The 19,120-nt window shown below is 34.0% G+C and overlaps 1 protein-coding gene across 11 annotated transcripts; it reads left to right on the top strand.

Moving 5' to 3' along the window:
* The first annotated feature begins 3,277 nt into the window (after positions 1-3,277).
* Positions 3,278-19,118, top strand: LOC114141730 (meprin A subunit beta-like). 11 transcript variants are annotated; one of them, XM_028012476.1, is made up of 25 exons: positions 3,280-3,473; positions 3,572-3,669; positions 6,300-6,318; positions 6,425-6,451; positions 6,569-6,594; positions 6,698-6,782; positions 7,228-7,345; positions 7,712-7,890; positions 8,089-8,307; positions 10,161-10,322; positions 10,732-10,962; positions 11,070-11,519; positions 11,611-11,784; positions 11,879-11,984; positions 12,108-12,152; positions 13,107-13,148; positions 14,198-14,257; positions 14,676-14,714; positions 15,172-15,213; positions 15,765-15,812; positions 15,905-15,946; positions 16,065-16,112; positions 16,909-16,956; positions 17,174-17,218; positions 18,046-19,118. In XM_028012476.1, exons 2-25 carry the CDS (start codon positions 3,601-3,603, stop codon positions 18,122-18,124), a joined length of 2,403 nt encoding a protein of 800 aa, XP_027868277.1. In that variant the 5' UTR covers positions 3,280-3,473; positions 3,572-3,600; the 3' UTR covers positions 18,125-19,118. The 11 variants fall into 11 exon arrangements, with proteins under 11 accessions (XP_027868282.1, XP_027868279.1, XP_027868281.1 ...); XM_028012481.1 differs by lacking the exon at positions 14,198-14,257 and having other exon boundaries at positions 3,278-3,473; XM_028012478.1 differs by lacking the exon at positions 14,676-14,714 and having other exon boundaries at positions 3,278-3,473.
* Positions 19,119-19,120: the final 2 nt, after the last annotated feature.

Below are 19,120 nucleotides of genomic sequence, written 5' to 3'. Positions count from 1 at the left end.
AGCAAAAGGTGACAAGCAACTTCTGGAGAAAGATTAGATCAGACAGATGTACTTAGACACAGTCATGACAAAGAATGAGGATATAATTTGAACCTGGAAGAAAAACTGGAAATCATTCATCACTGTGTCATTCTGACATCACAGACAACAGTCAGGTGTTGTTGCCTGCATGCATGTGACAATCAAGTTCAACCAAGTTCATGGGCAAAGATATAGATAGAGTGCATGTGGAAAGGATTAATAACTTGGCGTTTTTTCACATTTTATCATGTTACAGACTTATTCCAAAATGAATTAAACATATTATCCCTTTATCTTGTAGCTGCTGAACAGGAATTCGACGGTGAAGAATTTGAACCCTGTAGGCCTCATCTGGGTTTTCTGTGGGGGTTACTATCACTAACCAGGAAGGCATTTGTTACTGAGGCCAAACCACTGAAAAGTTCTTCAGAGAGGAATTAACAGATAAAACAATGCCTCTTTTATACAGTAACTGATGCATTTCATAATCTTCTCTCTGACCCTGCACTATTTATTTTAGTGCAGGGTTTAGTTTTTGTTTTTTTCTTTTTGCCAGTGTCATTTCTGCACAGCACACACATACAGAGGTCAAAACATCATTACCAAAAGCAGATTGTCTTAACTGAGCTTCTGCTTTGTCATCTGTTTTACCTGGGTTTGCCCAATTTTAAAAGGGAAACTAGACAACTGCTCCACTGACTTTGCAAATTGAGTCATGTTTGTGTGTAATAATAATAATTCACCAACAAATTGTGTTGAAAACATTAAGAAAGAGTCATACCCATAATAAAATCTAATAAATTGGTTAACAGGAACAGATATAGGGAAAATTGATTCATATTTATAATGTGCAGTGGATTGAGCTAAAGGCTCGTGGTCTTCAGCCAAAGACAAAAAAGGAACCCAATAACTGCTAGAAATCCATTTTTATGTGTCTTTTGTGAAGAAGAAAGTTGCACTCAGAGACTTCTTGAGTGGCTTTCGTGTTGTTTCTTTTAGTGTTTTTTGGTGCAGTTTTTCCACAAACAGGATTGAAACAGATTTTTCAAAGGGTTTGCTTTGCAATGCAGCATGAAAACAAACCCTACCAGCTGAAAATGCCACAGATGTTGTAATTTTTCTCTCCAGTCGAACCGAGTCTACTATCAGGTGTGAAAACACACTAAAATTTGGAAGTATGAATCATTTAATTCACATTGTCAAAAGTCTGGTGTCATCTGTTTAAAAGAAAACCCAAAGTGTGATGGTGCCACCACACCACATCTCTGTGGGTGTTCTTTTGTTGATGTGCTGTTGATTTTGTAACAAATCTACCATTGGAAATTATGGCCTAAAGGTTTCAGTTTGATTTCGTGAGACGATAACAATTACTCCCACAAGATTTTACAGGTTTTTGGCAGGCTTGGTTGTTGTATCTGAATAAAATAATCTTGTGCAAGCCTGATTGAGTCCTCTCCACACAGACAAAAATAACATCTACTGAATACTGACTTGAAGGGACATTGAAGGGACCGCTTTCAAATTGACATGAAAAGGACTTTTGTCTTTTTTTTTTTGTCAAAAAAGTCCAATTTTGTTGATCATGATGGATTTGTAAGAGCGATGAAAAGGAGAAAATATTCAAAGGGGATGAGTACTTTTATAGGCACTGTATGCCAATACAGAGCCAGCTCAGAATAAACAGCTGCTTTAGCTATAAGCCATAACAAAAAGAATAGACTGATGCCCAATTTCAATAGTTGACAGGTTGTGTTCCCCCTCCCATTAAATCTAATGGTTTCTGATATACTGTGTTCTTTCTGCTGTTGGTTAAAACATATTCTAAATCAAATTTCAGTTAAAGCTGTTGTGCCTCTAACTAATTCAACTGGACCCTTCGCAAGTTTGCTTGCTGAATATTCTTGGAAGTTGTGTTTGATGATAACATTGGTTTGCATGTTCTGTGAGGATTTACAGTCAGTACATGCCTAAAAAATTCTTAAGCCCACAAAAGAAATTCCAAGTATGCTAGTTCCGTGGAAGGAACCAGAAACAAAAGCAAGAGACAAAAAAATAAGAGTTAGAAATTTATTTCTCAGCTTATCAAAAATTGAATACCACAGGCTTCAGAATATAAAGTTTGCATAAAAGTCTAGCTATCATGTAATTTTCAGTCATACTGTGGTAGGTCAGACTGTAATCATCCTCAAAAATCATCCCTCTTTGTTTTTCACATGATGATTAGTATTGCCAGTTAATTACATGCAGAGGACCAGCCAAAAAGTTGTGGACCTGACAGGTCAAACGGGTTTGAGCTGAAAGGGAATGTACCAGGAAGTGGTTAATGTCTCGTCACTCCTTTTCTTTTATGACTTTTGACTTCAATGGTCATCCCAAACATAGCATATCAGAAAACACTGAAGATAAAGATCCCTGGTGTGTGCTACTTGTTTTTCATTGGACGTTCACAGAAATACAAAACTAATGCAATTCAGTCCGTCACAATAAAGTTTTTTTTTTTTTATTGTAATCTCGTTAGATACTTACTCTCTAAATGAATCTAAGTATCAGTCCTCACACTCTGTCTAATGTAATACAAAGTTGGATTGTAAATTCTTGATGTTGCTGTTTATAAAGTAAATCAACTCTGGTGAGTAAACAATAGCTACTTTTAAAAGAGCTTTGACTAATTTTAGTAACTTTAATGCAGTGTTTTGTTTTAATTTAACTTTCTACTTCAGCATTTTGAAGTAGTATAAACTGCTCTGTAAGTATCATTTGATAAAGAATTTTGGATATTATGTACCTATTAATAGCTATTAATTAGCCCATAATGTTCAAAACCAAAACCTTCATATTGGGAGGAAAGAAAATTTAGGTGACTTTGAAGGTGGCATTGGTCCCAGATAGAATTTTAGTATATCATCTCTCAGATGTACAGCAAAAGGTCCACAAAAAGGAGAAAACCCAGTGATTCCCAGATGTTTAGTCAAAAATGCCTTGTTGATGTCACAGAAGAAAGGGTTCGCTGGCTTAGGCAGATAGAAAAGCAGCAAAGGTATCTAAGAGACACATAGATCCTTTATGGACTACAGGAGTAACTTGGCAATTTCCAGGAATCATATTCTGTGTTGTTTTATGATTTGATCCTTATATTTGTCAAACAATTACAACTAGACAGTGCATCATATATTTTACATCTTTTCTTCATGGCAAACAATATACATTTTCTATGTTAAGTGACTTTCTCAGTACTTTTTCATAACCCAACAGGAAATAATGTGTGACAGCTGCAAAAGAAGAAGGCCTGCCGACTACTATAAGAACAACCTCAAAGCAAAGCCTTTCAGTATGACGTTGACGCTTTTAAATGATCCAACCTGTTTTGCAACATAATGAGATTTTAAAAGTCCTTCCTGTTCGTTTGGAATCTCAGTTGAACAGATTCTGAGCTTCTGAAAGTCTTCATACAGGTAGGAAATTAATTACTGTAAAATTTATGGAATCTAGTGAAAGTCATGCATCTTCACTGGATTAAAGTATTTTAACATCTAATGTATTTTCTGTGAAGCTTAAGGTTAGATTAAGATTAAAGACAACATGAAGATGAAAGGCTACATTTTTCTTTTGGTACACCTTGCACATTCTTCAGGACTCTCCATCCCTGGCGTAAGTATATTGTTGCATAAACTGCAGTTTAAATGTCAACCGGTTTGATATTAGGAAATAAGAATAATTTTGCTGTTTTATGTAATAGTAAAAAACTCAAGAAAAATGATGAAAATTTGGTGAAAATGATTGTAATAATTCAATCCAGCAATCCATCTGCATTTTCCAGTGGCTGCTAACTGTTTAATTAGTTTAATTAGTACATAAATAAGTAAAATTTATTTATATAGCACCTGTCACAGACATTAAAATCATGGAGTGCTTTACAAAGATGCAAACATAAAATCGAGAATAAAAAACATGATATAAACGGTAGCAACCTAATTAAATACTCTCGGTATAACAGTGATCTTAGCTGTTTCTTTTAAAGGTCGTTGGAGTTCATGCAGTGCAGGGACAGCAGTAGAGATTTCCAGAGCCACAACAGGGCCACAACCTGAAAAGTCCAATCTCCAAGAGTTTGACAAAGTAGTATCTAAAGTAGTATCTAAAAAAGAAAACTATTATTTAAGATCTTCATTTCAGGTCTTATGTCAAAATACCCTTAACAGCCATTTTAAGAGTCCCAATTGTCATGACAGCATCATGCAGGTACACTGTCAAACATTTGAGCCACATTTAGTTGTGCCTACTCTATAGTACTCTTTAAGTCAGATAAGTCTTGTGAACTGAAATGTGTGAGTTTGCGAAAGACAAACATACAGTAGTAAGTTATGTTAACTTTGTATTAATTGTGTCATACCTCCCAGAGTTGAAACACCAGGGTTCTGAGGTTAGCACTTTAAAAATGTTCTAGTGTGGTTAGTGGCATGTTTTTTGTGTCCTGTGTTGCACTCTGAGTGAGATGGAAGTATGTTACATTGATCTGACTCTTCAAGTTAAGCCACCTTCAAATGTTTTACAGGGTACTGCAGATTTGTTGGCAGCATATACATGATAAAAAATCTCCTGTTCTACCACACCCAAAAGGTTCTCTACCAGATTGAGATCTGGTGACTGTGGAGAGTTTGTGTGTACATTGTTATGTTCACAAAAATAGTTTTAATAAGCTTTGTGACATAGTAGTCATCCCAAATCAATATTCTGTCACCACCAGCCTGAATAATTGCTACAAAAAAGATCAATTGACAGCTTCATATGTTTAAAGTGGCATTATTATATGTTTTCCAGCCACATAGTATCATTACATAGCACAATCAGGTAACTATGTTACTTTCAGTTGTTATAAAAATGCTGTATATATCTAAAATGACTTAAAAGAAATTTGACTTTATAATTTAACACCTAGAAATTGTGCCTACGTCTCTTTAAAAACTCCTGCTCTATTCTAAGGCAGTTCACAAAGAGTGTAGTTACTCTAAAAACTCCCCTTATGTATGAGGGTGTGAGCGCATGGTTGTTTGTCCTGTATGTGTCTGTGTTGTTCTATGAGAGAAATGGAAAACTGTTCAGTGTGTTTTTGGCCTTTTTCCCAGCGACTATTGGAAATAAACTAATAAAAATATGCTGCCCTATTTACTTAAAAAATGAAGGCAACTATTTGCATAAGTTATATATGTTTACAAGCAAGACTGTTATTTGTTTGAAGTACTTATTTATTTTGTTACATAAAATGAAGATCCAAGTAAAGCAAACTTTTGTCAAGTAGATTCAGCAACACTGAACTTTGTGTTAATTATTCTACTTTTTTAATGTAGTAAATTAAATTTGCAAGTACACCAAAGTCTTATGTTAACTTAATATATTTGACTATGTTGTAGTTACTTAATAAACAACCAAAGCCTAGGTTTTTTTTTAGAAACTACTTAAAAATATATATTTGAGTGAAACAGTTTCTTACTCCTGCTTTTTATTTGTTTCAAACTTTGGCAGAAAATATGGAAAGCAATGATTGTTTGTTCACTTTTTGTGTAGAACAAGCACAATAATATACAACGCTATACCATCGCTGAGTAGGGTTCATGAAAATGAGCATACAACTCACTTGTGGTGCAGTTTCCTGTATGCAAATGCAAATGCTAAAAGCTAGCAAGCTAGCCTCATTCTTGATGAACACCTTAAACATCTTAAAACAATTTTTTTCAACAAATAAAAATGTTTTTTAATTATTTGCTACTGCTGCTGGTACAAAGCATTGTGGGACATCTTGCTGTTGGGACAATCCCTACTGTCACATATAAATCAGTGTCCTAAAAAATGTATTACTAACAAGAGTGTTTTTTGTGTGGATGAACTTAAAAAGATATGCTCTTCATACTTAATTTATTTTCTGAAAGAAATTACAATATCTTGCATCCTGAACAAATATTTTTGACCTCAATACTACATATGTATGTTTGTGTGAAGATACTAACTTGAATTTTTATTTATGATTTCATCGATTTAGCTACCGTATGTTAAATTTACTTCACCACAGAGTAATTGTTTTCAGTGTAGGAACATTTAAAAAACAAAACCTTTTGTCTTAGTTTGATGTGTAAATGATCTAGTGTTTACTATGTTGTAAAATTTTAGTCTAAACCTGTAAAACCTACAAATATATTCAAGATACAGAAACACCTGAAACAATGTAAATTTTGGTTTACTTTGTTTGTTAATAATATATTAATTTTAATTCTTTTTGACTCCAGTTACATGGAGAAATAGTCGGTAAGTTTCATGCATTTTCTTTATATTACTCTGTAGATTTCACTACTGTTTTTAAGTGATTTTTTATTGGTAATATGAATTTACGAAAAGCCTGTTTGTGTTTTAGGGGTTGAAAACAACACAAATGAGGAAGGTAAAGTGACTTTTCTTAACTTTTTGTTAAAAACCTTTTTTGAGTTTTGTCTGTGAATTGCTAACACGCTATCCAACTTTCTTTGTTAAAAGAAGTAACATTATTCCCTGATCTTAGATTTGACTCTTGACGACATCCGGGAGGTATGTTTTAGTATTACTATAAGCGACTAAATGCAGCTTTTAGAACAACATTTATGTAGGCATGTTGTCTTCTATGTCTATGCACCACATTCTTCCTTGTTAGCCTCCAAACTTTCAAAGGAGCACCCTTCTTCCTGGAGATCAACTATGGACATCCCCAGTGCCATATGTCTTGGATAAAGGCCTGGGTAAATATTATGTTTCTTTTATAGAAGACAATTAGACAAACCATACTTCTGGGTAGTTGCATTTTAGTGTTTTAATTTCTTGAGAAGAATGTGGCAACAGTGGAAAGGAACACCTCTCTTTGAACAGCAGACAAGCTGCAGGAGAACCTGGCTCAGTTTGAATGGCCATCAGTTGCAACTGAATGGCCAAACTGACACAACAGAGTAAACGTATAACAAATGCTGAAGCGCTCAATGCTGTGCATGACTGAGTTCAAGTAAAATCATTCACTCTTTGTTTGAGGGAGAAAGATTTAAACATCCAAATGGTTTGTTTTGAATTAACATTATTGGTATTTATTGTCGTGTAATAAGTAACAGAAATGCTACGTTACATACTATCTAAAAATTATTATGTGTTTGTTCTTTATTCTCTAACATTTTGAAATTCCTCATGAAATGAAAGACTTGAATGCTAAAGGAGTCATCATGAGAGCCTTTGAACAGTTCAGAGTGAAGTCATGCATTGATTTCAAACCCTGGGATTCTGAGGAATACTACATTAAGATCCAGAAGTTAGACGGGTAATTTATCTTTATCTTTGATTTCTTATTTTGCTTACTTTCAACTAAACTTGTTAATTTTTACTTATTTGTGTAACTGAAACATGAGTCTTCTACAATGGTGCAGCAGTTCAGTGTACAGCAAAGTTTGATCTGCCCACTGTCAGATTTCTTCATGTTTCCTTGAGTGTCTTATTCACTTCTTATCAGTATGACAGTGTAGGTCAGACATGAAAAATAACACATTGATCCTTGTGTTATTAGTTTAAACAAACTGTGTCTGTATTTTTGAAATGTATTGTTATACTGAGAGCAAGATTCCTCTGAACAAATTGCTTGTGGTTTTACGTCTCAACAATACCTGAATAATGCCTTTCTCCCTTGCAGTTGCTGGTCATATATTGGTCGACAACTTGCCAATGGCCAGGACCTCTCTATTGGTGCAGGCTGTGATACCCTTGGGGTTGTCGAGCACGAGCTTCTTCATGCTCTTGGTTTCTACCATGAACAGTCTAGATATGACAGAGATGATTATGTACTCATTGAATTCGCCAACATACTAGCAGGTAGAACACTTATTTTTTTGTGTATTTTTTAGTCTGTTAAAATCTGTGATGTGTTTAATTAATTAAGTTTTTCTCAGTGCAAAAATGTGTATTTTTTGTGTCATCTAGGTAAAGAGAGGAATTTCATGAAAGTTGGCTGTAATGAGAGCATCATATACCATAGTATTTTTAAAGTGCAGTCTGTTTTGTGCCACCCAGGGAAAGAGAATAATTTCGTCAAGGCTAGGAGTAATGAAAGCACTACATATGGAGTCCCATATGACTACATGTCGGTGATGCACTATGGCAAAAATGCATTCTCAAATGGCAATGGCCCTACGATTATCACCATCAACCCCAAATTCCAAGATGTGATTGGTCAAAGGCTGGAAATGAGTTCTAGTGATGCTCTAGAGCTGAACCTCCGCTACAACTGCAGTAAGTCACAAAACATTGTTAAGCCTGCTGTAAATTGATTGTTTAAAGTGCTGTGGTCAAATTATAATTTCTATCATAACTTCTGTACTTTTGGACAAGCTGCTATGCTTAACATTTGAGTTTTGTTTGTATTTTTTAACATATTTGTATGTTGAAACCAAAGGGTGCAGCAAATTCATCTTTCCTGTAAAATACGCTACAGGTGCATCTCAATAAATGTGAACATCATCAAAAATAGTTTTTATAGTTATTTTGCTTAATAATCCCATTTTAAAAGCAAAGTAAAGTAAGTACTGTATATATATATATATATATATATATGTATATATATATACATATATATATATATATATATATATACAGTATATAAAGTGAAATAGTAACAAATGTCAAGTGTTTAGTTCTGTTGAATTTGATAAATATGGTCCCTCCAGTGTTCCTGGAACCATAAGATGACTTAAAAGCTCCTCTACCGACATGTACATGGACAGTACATGTCCATGTACTGTAAATGATATAAACCACCTTTGGTTGGGGATCCTTTTGCATAATCTACGGCATGGATTTGATCAGCCTGCAGGTCTGCTGAGGTGTTTAATGCTTGTTGCTTTAACAGTGGTCTTCATCTTGTCTGCAGTGTTAGCTCTGATGTCACTCATCTTCTTAACAGTACTCACTTGTGGCATTTAGGCCATGTGAATTTGTTACATGATCAAGCACAGATGTCAGTATTTCCAGGAAAGTAAATCTGCATTTCCACATAGTTTGTCAACAGAGGGAAGAATGCAGAAACGTCCTGGTAGGTGATTGTTTTGACTTCAGTGTAGATAAAACACATTGGACCAACACCAGAAGATAAATTATCACTTACAGTGAAAATTTCCCACTGGATCTCAGATAACTTTGATTCTGGTTTGACTCTCTCCACTCTTCTTCCAGTCTTGGAAATCTTAATTTAGCTGTGGGAATCCTGATTGCTTGTCCCTCTCCTTCTGCCACATTTTTTTTTCATTCCATTTATCAATAAAACACTTGAATACAACAAAGGCAGCTGCTTTGGCAATGACATTCTGTGGTTTCACACTCTATGTGGAAGTTGTCCTTTACTGGTAGAAAACCATCAAGCCAGCAGGGGGTGGTGGAGCAGGGGGTTAGCACGCCCCACATTTGGAGGCCTTACACCCGCGGACGTCGTGGGTTCGACTCCCGGTCCTGACGACCTTTGCCGCATGTCCTCCTTCAAAAATGACGCCGGCTCAGCTGGCTGCCTGCAGACGCAGCTCCTATCGTTTGTGTGTTTATCTGTGTATAAAAAATTCTTGCTGTAACTGCGAAATAATTTCCCTGCTGGGATGAATAAAGTAATTCTTCTTCTTCAATCATAGTCTTGATCCTGGAGGCCATAAAATGGCCAAAAGTAATGTTTCAGTTTTTATAAAGAAGCTTTTCATTGGGGTTACATGATATTGTAATTTCATGAGAAACTCATTTTTATTTTAAAATGATCATTAAAATTTTCAGAAATAATGCTTGAAATATGCAACTGTATACACAGTAAAATTGTTTAATGTGTTTAAGTTGTTTTACTGACTTAATCAAATGAAAAGCTCTTTCAGTGATGTCTTAATTTAGTGAGATGCACCAGTATACTCCGGTCAAACAATGTTTGGTTCATACCTGAACTTTTTGGAGATTTTAATAACAATGTGTTGTCTTACATAAAAACAACTTTGTGTAATTTTGAAAAGCTTAGCCTAGGCCAGGTGAATTTGGCCTAGGCTAAGCTTTAAATATTAGCTATAAATGAAAATATATTGTAAAATATATTATATTCTTCTTTTTTGCCATCTTAGGCTCAACTGTTGCCTTTAATTCTTACTGTGGCTTTTCGAATGGAACGATGTGCCAAATGAGCCGCTGCTCACAGGGTGGGATTAGCTGGGAAGTTGTTACTCAAGTTTATGGAGGCCCCAGTTCTGACCATACCAGTCTGCCAAGTGGAAATGGAGATAACGGTGAGATTTGCACTTTGTATATTATGACTATTTTCCCCTTATGGCTTTGAAGAGCAATGGAAAGTATACAAATCTGAGCCAATAATATATAATTTAACTGTTTGGTATTTTTGCTGAATTACACCTTTCTAAATCATCTTTGAGCAAAGATTGTTTCAGTAATAATATATTGAAGACCATTTCAATAAAATGAAATGAAGAAACAATCCCTCTTTAGGAATCATAAAGATGGAATGTTAAGGGAGGTTTATTTCCTGTCCTACTACTAGCTTTATTGCAAAATTGAGTGATTTTTACCATGGTTATGCAAACATAATTTCTGCCTGAACATATTAAAATATATTGAGTTGTCTATGATATAGATGAAGTTGATTTATGAGAAACATTATCTTGATCAACGTATTTGCAGTTAAAGAAACTGGGTACTTCATCCATGTGAGCACAACATCAGGACAAGAGGGAGATTCAGCTCGACTGGAAACGGAGGTAGTGAAGCCGACCAGGGCATGTAATGTCCAGTGTCTGCAGTTCTACTATTTCCACAGCGGAAATACGTTAGATGAACTTAATATCTGGATCAGAGAGTTTCAGAATGAGCAGGACACCACAGGAACTCTCCGCCTTATGGAACAAATTACTGGTAAAGTCAGACTGTTAAAATACAAAATCTTAAGTCTTTGCTTTCTACTTTTGCATGTTGTAATATTAAAATTGTGTAGCATAGTAAATTAAAACCTCTTACTCTAGGTTCACCAACATCTCACTGGACGCTCCACCATGTTTTCTTGAATGCCACCAAGGACTTCCAGGTGGTGTTTGAGGTTCGGAAAGGAGCAGGAAACTCCACAGGAGGTTTCTCAATTGATGACATCAATCTCTCAGAGACAGAGTGTCCACACTTTGCCTGGCAAATTGATGACTTGGAGATTCTTTTAAACACAAGCAGAAATGGAGCCATAATTTACAGCCCACGACAATTCTCCAAAGATGGCTATGCATACCGTGTAGCCACTATTTTTAACCAAAAATCTGTTTCATTGTTCGTGCAACTCTTGTCTAGTAAGAATGATAACCAGCTGCAATATCCTTGTCTGCAAAGACATATGATTTTCCAGTTGATGGATCAAAACCCGAACAAGCAACTGCAAATGTCCAAGCAATACAGTTTTGTTTCTAATGAAAATCAAGTATTATCTAGTAAGTTTATCATAAAATGTTGATATTTTGCAGAAACGTTGTTGTTAAAAAACGAACGCGTATTCTCATGTATTGTGTGTCATATAAACAGATTCCTCTGTCTGGGACAATCCCAGGAAGACTAAATTTGGATCATTTAATGAGAATGGAGAACTAATCTATAATGGGCCTCTCTTTGGATACAACTATTTTGTAACATTACAAGAATTGCAATCCAGAGAGTTCCTCAAGGGAGGAAGTGCCATTTTCATGTTCAACTTTGAAGGTAGGTGAAATGTTTTAATTAAAATAATTTTGCAAACTACATATAATGTCACAAGACTGTCTTTTTTATAACTGATAGTTTTGTCCTTTGATAGATCTCACCCCACTAATCGATGGAACAACTTTACCATGTCCTCAGTTAAGACCAGTGAACATAGCAAATCCTCCACCAAATCGGAATGAAAGTCCATGCTCTGCACGGTAAAACAAATTGTCAAGTAAATTATAACTTAATTCTGACAAGTTTGCATTTACAGACAAAGCTCTATAAGGAAATTATTTAGAAATACATATAGATTTCAGTTTTTGCTCTGACTTTTACAGAGTATCCCCAAGCATCAACCCACCTTCTACAACACCTGAAGACAGGTATTCACACATTTGATTACACTTTATTTTTTCAAATCAAGCAATATATCCAGTGCAAACTAAAATGTGTTATTTTTTCCCATTTCTGTGGTGAATAATTTGCTTTATTCCTATCGTTATTGTTTAATTAAATTAAATTCTGTTTATTTTTATAACACTGTGCAAAGACAAAACAAGTTATCACTTTCTTCTCTTGTATTTTTTAATAACTTTCATCTACCATCAGTCAGATTGTTTTTGAATATAACTATTGAAACAGTGCTGTAACATTGAACAGTAGGCTGTGATGAACGCATCATAATATAGTACAAGTCAAATGTGCAGGTGACCAAGGTAAAGTTAATTTTCTCTGTAAAGAAAAGTTAGCTGGTTTGTGTCATGGCTACATACACAGCCAAAACCAAACTTCTACCTGCATTGCAGAAAAGGACAACTATTATTTTTATCACCATTTGAAATTAAATTCGACCAAACTTTCCCTGTATTATGTCAGTTACAATAACGAAAATTATTTCAATTGCTGGAATATGGGAAAGATCATTTTTTCTATTAATTCACACATTCACATACAGTTTAATTGAATTGGTAAATTTGTCTTCTATCTTGGGTCAAATTGTGGGTATTCTCCCACAAGATTCTCACAATGGCTAACCTGGAGTTTTGGCTGATTCCAAAAACCCCTAACCCTTACCCTAGCCCCTAACCCTCAGAACTGGTGTATAACTGAGTTACGTTTGCTTCAGCACAAAATTTTTCAAAAAGGTTTTCCCTCTCGATACTCTGGCATCTAGAAAATATTAAAAATGGTGGTATTTCTAACTGACTTAGAAAACTAAAAGGTTGGCCTAATTCAACAAGACAGTGACCTTTGAAACATGCAATGTATCCAGCATCACCCATGAGCCATAGATTTATTTTTGTTTTGTACCTAAATGTTTGGTTATAATTTTACAGGACTTCATCTACTGTCCATCCACCTCCCACTACAGACAACAGGTATTGCCAATTTGTTGAGAGTTGTTTGGACATTTCTTCATGGTTTGCAGATGAACCTATCTGCAAAGCATGAAGAAAATCAATTGTTGCCAATGTTATGAAGAGTCCAGAGTTATTGCAAATACAGAGGCCTTGACTCACTTTGCATTTCATTTCCATCTTGCAAATAAAATATCTGTTTGTGTAGGGGACAATACATAAAAGGATTCCTTTTATTCCTTTCAATACACAAAAGAAAAAGTTGTCACACTTTTCCTTTCATCTAATTTTCAAAAAACGCTATGCTTACTCAATCACATTTCATTCTGTGATTGAACCCATAAATGTCTTGCCAGAACCGAGTAACTTTATCCTTCTCAAAATAATTTTTTTCAAAAATATTTCTACCACCAAATACAGCTTGTAATTGTATTTAGATTTTATTTTAATGGGAAATAATTTAGGAATGAGGCTTCTGGAGAATAATTAGTTTTAATACAATCTTTCAATTTACAATGTCTAATTTCTTCGTTGAAAAAACATATAGAGGCAACGACATCTTATATGCCATGAATTGACACATTTAAAACCTAATTTCTTCAAAATATTAGGGTCTAAAAATCAGAATCAAATTGATTACAATAGTTCAGGATATGGCCTGCCCACATTTTATTTATTTACTTTCTGAATCACAGTTTTGATAGATGTACAGAGGTTGTCCTGAATTACAGTGCAGTCCCAATGCCCAGTTCTTGCACTGTTTGCACTAGACCCATGTCTTGTTGAGCGACTGTTTGATTGTTATAATTTGAAAAAATTCTTTCCCACACATAATTTACTAAATGTTCAGCTTTAAATAGAACGTTCACATTTTTTATTAAATAAAATATGTTAGACAAGATTGTGATTATCTGTGATTATATGTAATTATCTGTAAACCTAGCAATAGGTTTTAAAATGTTTTATGAGATCATCTATAGTCCATAGCTTCAATGATAGCTTACTTTAAACACATGACAATTGATGTAGCTACAAATATGAGTCAGATTTATTTTTTCTTTTTTTTGCAGAACGTGGTCCACCATTATTCTACCTATCATTCCACCAGCTCCTACAAAAACAGGCAACAGGTATTCCCACATGTTATTGGCCATCATATTTTTCAAAGCAGAAGACAGAGTGGGTGTGATGGGTTGTCCATGTTTTTAATTATTCTGTAAATAATGTGTTTATTGCTTTCTTTTTTGCTGGTATATTGTTTTCAGAATTTTATTAGTTCTCACTAGTTTTCACCTCTAACAAGAAATGACAGATGTTTTACCTTCATTTTTTTGTTGTAGAAATAAAAATAAAAAATAAAAAAAAATACTTGTGAAGTATTGATCAGAACTGAAATTTCTTACTTTTCAATCAAAGTATAAATTTAGTTATTTAAGCTTGTTGTTCTTAAAGGAATTATTATGCAAAATCAACTTTTTTAGCCTTATAGCTATAATATAAACACACAAATATGCCTTTTACTTTAAATATTCGGTTATAATTTTACAGGACTACATCTACCATCCATCCGCTTCCAACTACAGACAGGTATGCCACATCTGATGCCTATTGATTTCATATTTCTCAAACTTTTGATACCTTTATACTGTAAGTAGAATATAATGGAAATATACTGTAAGTATTGCCACTGTTACACTGTTGGGTAAAATTTAAAACCGCAACACAATCTATGCCTCCAGGAACCTGGAGTCCCTGAATGTAGCAAAGTATAGTACAGGGGGCTGTTTTTACCAGGCTAGGGATTTTCCAATGGTCACACAACAGTATTCTTAAAGTGTGTATACTTTTGAATTTGAAGATACTAAAGGTTATTCTGGCATTTGCATAATATTAAAAAAAATACAATTCTGTCTCAGAAACATAAAATTTGATCTGATTAAATGAGAAAGTGACATTTTAAGAGCTGTGTAAGGTATGTAACATCAATAGTAAGTCAAGTATTTATTTTTGCTTTGTAGCTAAATGTTTGGTTATAATTTTACAGGACTTCATCTACTGTCCATCCACCTCCCACTACAGGCAACAGGTAGTGCCACATTTGATGCCATAGTTTCACATTTCCAATATCTCCATATGCAGAGACTAATTGAAATAAAGCATTGCAACTTTTACAAGACATAACTAATACAAATCCCTCAAAAGGACTTGATGAGTAAAAATATTACCAAAAAGTGGGCCTAATTAAAATAATTCTCCACCTACATTTAACAAGCAATCACTCCTACAAATGAAATTGCTATTTTTTTCATTTGAGTTTGAATTATCGATTCAGATTTCTATGAAATAGCATACGTCACAATGTTTGCAAGTACAGGATAAAATCTGTTAGGGACATTTTGATTGTCAGAAAAACTGCAAACAAGTTAAGAAAGGTTTTTTGAGGTCAGTAAAATATCACAGCTATAATGGTAACATTCTTTACATACATGCCAATTCATAAAACTACAAGTATTTTGCTAGAAGTAATAGGCTGCAAAAATTGTATTGTACATTGTTTCTTTTGCAGAATTTCCTAGAGTTAGGGTTAGGGCTAAGCCTGGTACTAATCTTAGAATATTTTTTAATGATTTTTTCCAGAATCTCATCCACCATCATTCCACCACTTGATACAACAACAGATGACAGGTATTCAAATTTAATGGCCACTGTATTTGTCAAAGCCTGCTAGATATATTTGATATTACTAAATATTTAAATGTTTGGATATAATTTTGCAGGACTTCATCTACCATCCATCCACCTCCCACTACAGACAAAAGGTTTTGCCAACCAACACAAATTCCTGAAAAGGATTGTTGATATTGTAGCTATACGTATTTTGTCACAGCTAATAGGCTGAAAAGATTATTTTGTTCAATGGTTCTCTGGTTTTTGTAGAATCTCACCCATCACCATTCCAAAACCTGATACCACAACAGATGACAGGTATTCACAAATTTAATGACTTTATTTAAGTTATTTGTCAAAACCTTTTACGTACAGTTTGTGATGGGTTGTTTAATATTCTTTAATTGCTTAGTTGAATGTGTGTTTGCAACTTTCACTTCTGTTTTTTGTCACAAGTTCTAACCTACCATTAATCCATCTCTTATAAGACATGATAATTATTTTACCCATTTTATTTTAAATACAAATATCTTGAATCACTTTCTCTTTTAAATCCAAGGACAATAAAACCATGCTTAAAAAGTATGTTTTTTTTAAGCAATGGAAGCAATAAAACCATACAGTGGCAACACTTGGGATTTGTGTGACCTGCCAAAAACCCAAATATCTGATAAAACTGCAAAATTTTGTAGTTTTATGCTAGTCGTTTTTTTAAAAATGACTAGCATATTTCAAAGCTTTGAAAGGGTTTTATTTAGTTGAACAACATTAGAATTCATCTAAGGATAACAACAAAAGATTTTAAACGTACTAGTTTAGGACACATTCATATTGATAAATTAGCAAAAGGTTGACATAGTTTAAATTTACTATTTACTTTCCCCAAGTAATCGCTTCTACAAATAAAATTGCTTACTTTTAATCTTTAATTAGAATTATCTATGCCTTTACCAATTTATGTTTCAAGTGAAGTCAGTTTTTCCGATACAATCTATACAACACAGATACGTAGCATAAACAGACATAACATATATGTTTTAGCTGTAAGTGCTGTACTAAAGATATACAGGCTGCTAAAAAATAAAATTGTAAAATAATCCTTTGACTTTTGTAGAACCCCATACACCATCATTCCACCACCGGATTCGACGACAGACAACAGGTATACCCAGATTAATGGGTCTGCTTGTATGAGTAGAAAATATTGCAGTATTTTTAGCTAGATGATCAAATGTTTAAATTCAACTTTTAGAAGGTTAGTCAAGGTAATGATAACATAATTCACACATCACAATTTATTTTGTTGCTGAAATTATGCTGCTGTAGATATTAATAGGCAGCAAGAATTACATTGTGCAATAACGCTTTTATTTTTTCAGAATCTCAACCACGACGATTCCACCACCTACTACGACAGATGACAGGTATTCCCAAATTTAATGACCATTTCATTTCTCAAAGCCTTAAAGATGGTGCCTGTGATGGGTCATTCATATTTGTCCATTTCTCTGTAAAGTATTATTGCTTTCATTTCAGATTTTTTTTTTACTTTCATGTCATGCCCACAATAATCCACTTTGTATCCACCTTGAATGGATGTCTTCAAATGTCTTAATAAAGAAAATCCAAAAACAGTTATAATATGGCAATTTAAGCTAAAATGTCACACTTTTAACAAAAAGTCAACTGAATATGTAAACATTGAGTTTAACAATAAACCTTTGTCATTATGCTCAAAATCACTTAGGATTTTTATTTGGAAATTTCTTTATTAGAGCTCCAAACTGTGACAGTTTAGTTTATTTAAATATGTGATTGAAGCTACAAATAGAGAAGAAAACAGTCAAGAGAAACAAATAGCACTTATGTACAATACAGACCAAAAGTTTGGACACACCTTCTCATTGAATTCAATGAGAAGGTGTGTCCAAACTTTTGGTCTGTACTGTAGATGGTGTCTATACGTGAACTGTTTTACATGGTGGCCCTCACAAAGTCCAATGTTGATCAATTTAAAACTGATCGACATTTTAAAGTTTGATGAAATACATTTTCCGTGGGAACACCTTCTAAATTGTATTTGATCCTCTTCAGTGTTGACCTGGTTGTTGAAAATCACATACGTTCAAAGTGCAGTAAAATAACACAAAATTTTATTACGACTGCACTAAAACACATAGCTTATACTTAAACTTAATACAGCATGGCTGAATTGATGCATATTCTCAGGATGTTTTTCTTTCTCTTATAGCATTTTTTGCTTCTGTCCTGGTATGGTGGCCTCTCCCATCCTCACTGTCATGCTGGCACTGATCCTTCTGCTGTCATGATGTACGCCTCCCAAATAAACCTTCTGTCTCTACATAGGCAGCAAAAATGATTAGAAATTTCTCCCAGTTATGCATATATGTTATAATGACAGAGCAGGTTGACATTTTGTCTGAAAATTGTGAATTCTTTGTTCAACAACAAACTAGGAAACACTGTATTACCTTAGGAAATCAGGGTATATATACATATAATGCCTGAACTTGTAGCTTCTATCCAACTATTTTTGGTGAGGGGACTTCATTTTTACTAGATATATGCATGCAGATTTTTGAAGATTACTTCAAACAGCAAAAGCCTGTTTGAAGTATAATTTTGTTTTATGATAACAAATACACCTATTCACAGTTCTTCAATTTCTGAATCAAACCCATAATATTCTGTTTGAAGATTACATCTTTTCACAAATATTTAACCACATGCTAATACATTTAAACATGGGTACTTGGTGGCTTAATGGTAAAGGACATATTTTTATTAGGTATGTGTGATCTTTTGCTTTGCAAAAGTTGAACAATTAGTCGTATGTCGTTTCTTTTTATCAAATACATTTGAGATGTTATTTTCACTGCACACACACAAAAAAATCTAATACTTTTTTCACCAGAGTTGGTGATGCTGCCACCATCTTTGAGATTATGTATTATTTCAAATAATAACACATTTTCCTTTGGGATTTTGGTAGATTTAACCAGACTTGGATGTTTTATTTGAAAAATTCTCAATAGTTCATATATACGGAAAAACAGTGAAGTTGTGGTCATATGAACATAACCAGCACAGGTCAGCTTCCTTGAACACTTTATGCCTTGTCTATTCACTGGTGTTAGAGAAATATACACTTTTCTTTTCTGTTGGTAAAGTTTGTTTATAAAGCTGTGTATTTTTTTTGTTTTTTGTAGTCTTGTCCTCATTGATACTTTTGTACAGTGAGTTAATTTGATTTTATTTGAAGGATACAAATAAGCAAATATCAATAAACACCTACTAAAACAACT

Source organism: Xiphophorus couchianus, chromosome 3 (genome assembly GCF_001444195.1).
Source record: "Xiphophorus couchianus chromosome 3, X_couchianus-1.0, whole genome shotgun sequence".
NCBI classification, from domain to species: domain Eukaryota; kingdom Metazoa; phylum Chordata; class Actinopteri; order Cyprinodontiformes; family Poeciliidae; genus Xiphophorus; species Xiphophorus couchianus.
The sequence above is the reverse complement of the archived record's forward strand: the minus strand, read 5'-3'. Positions and strand labels throughout refer to the sequence as shown.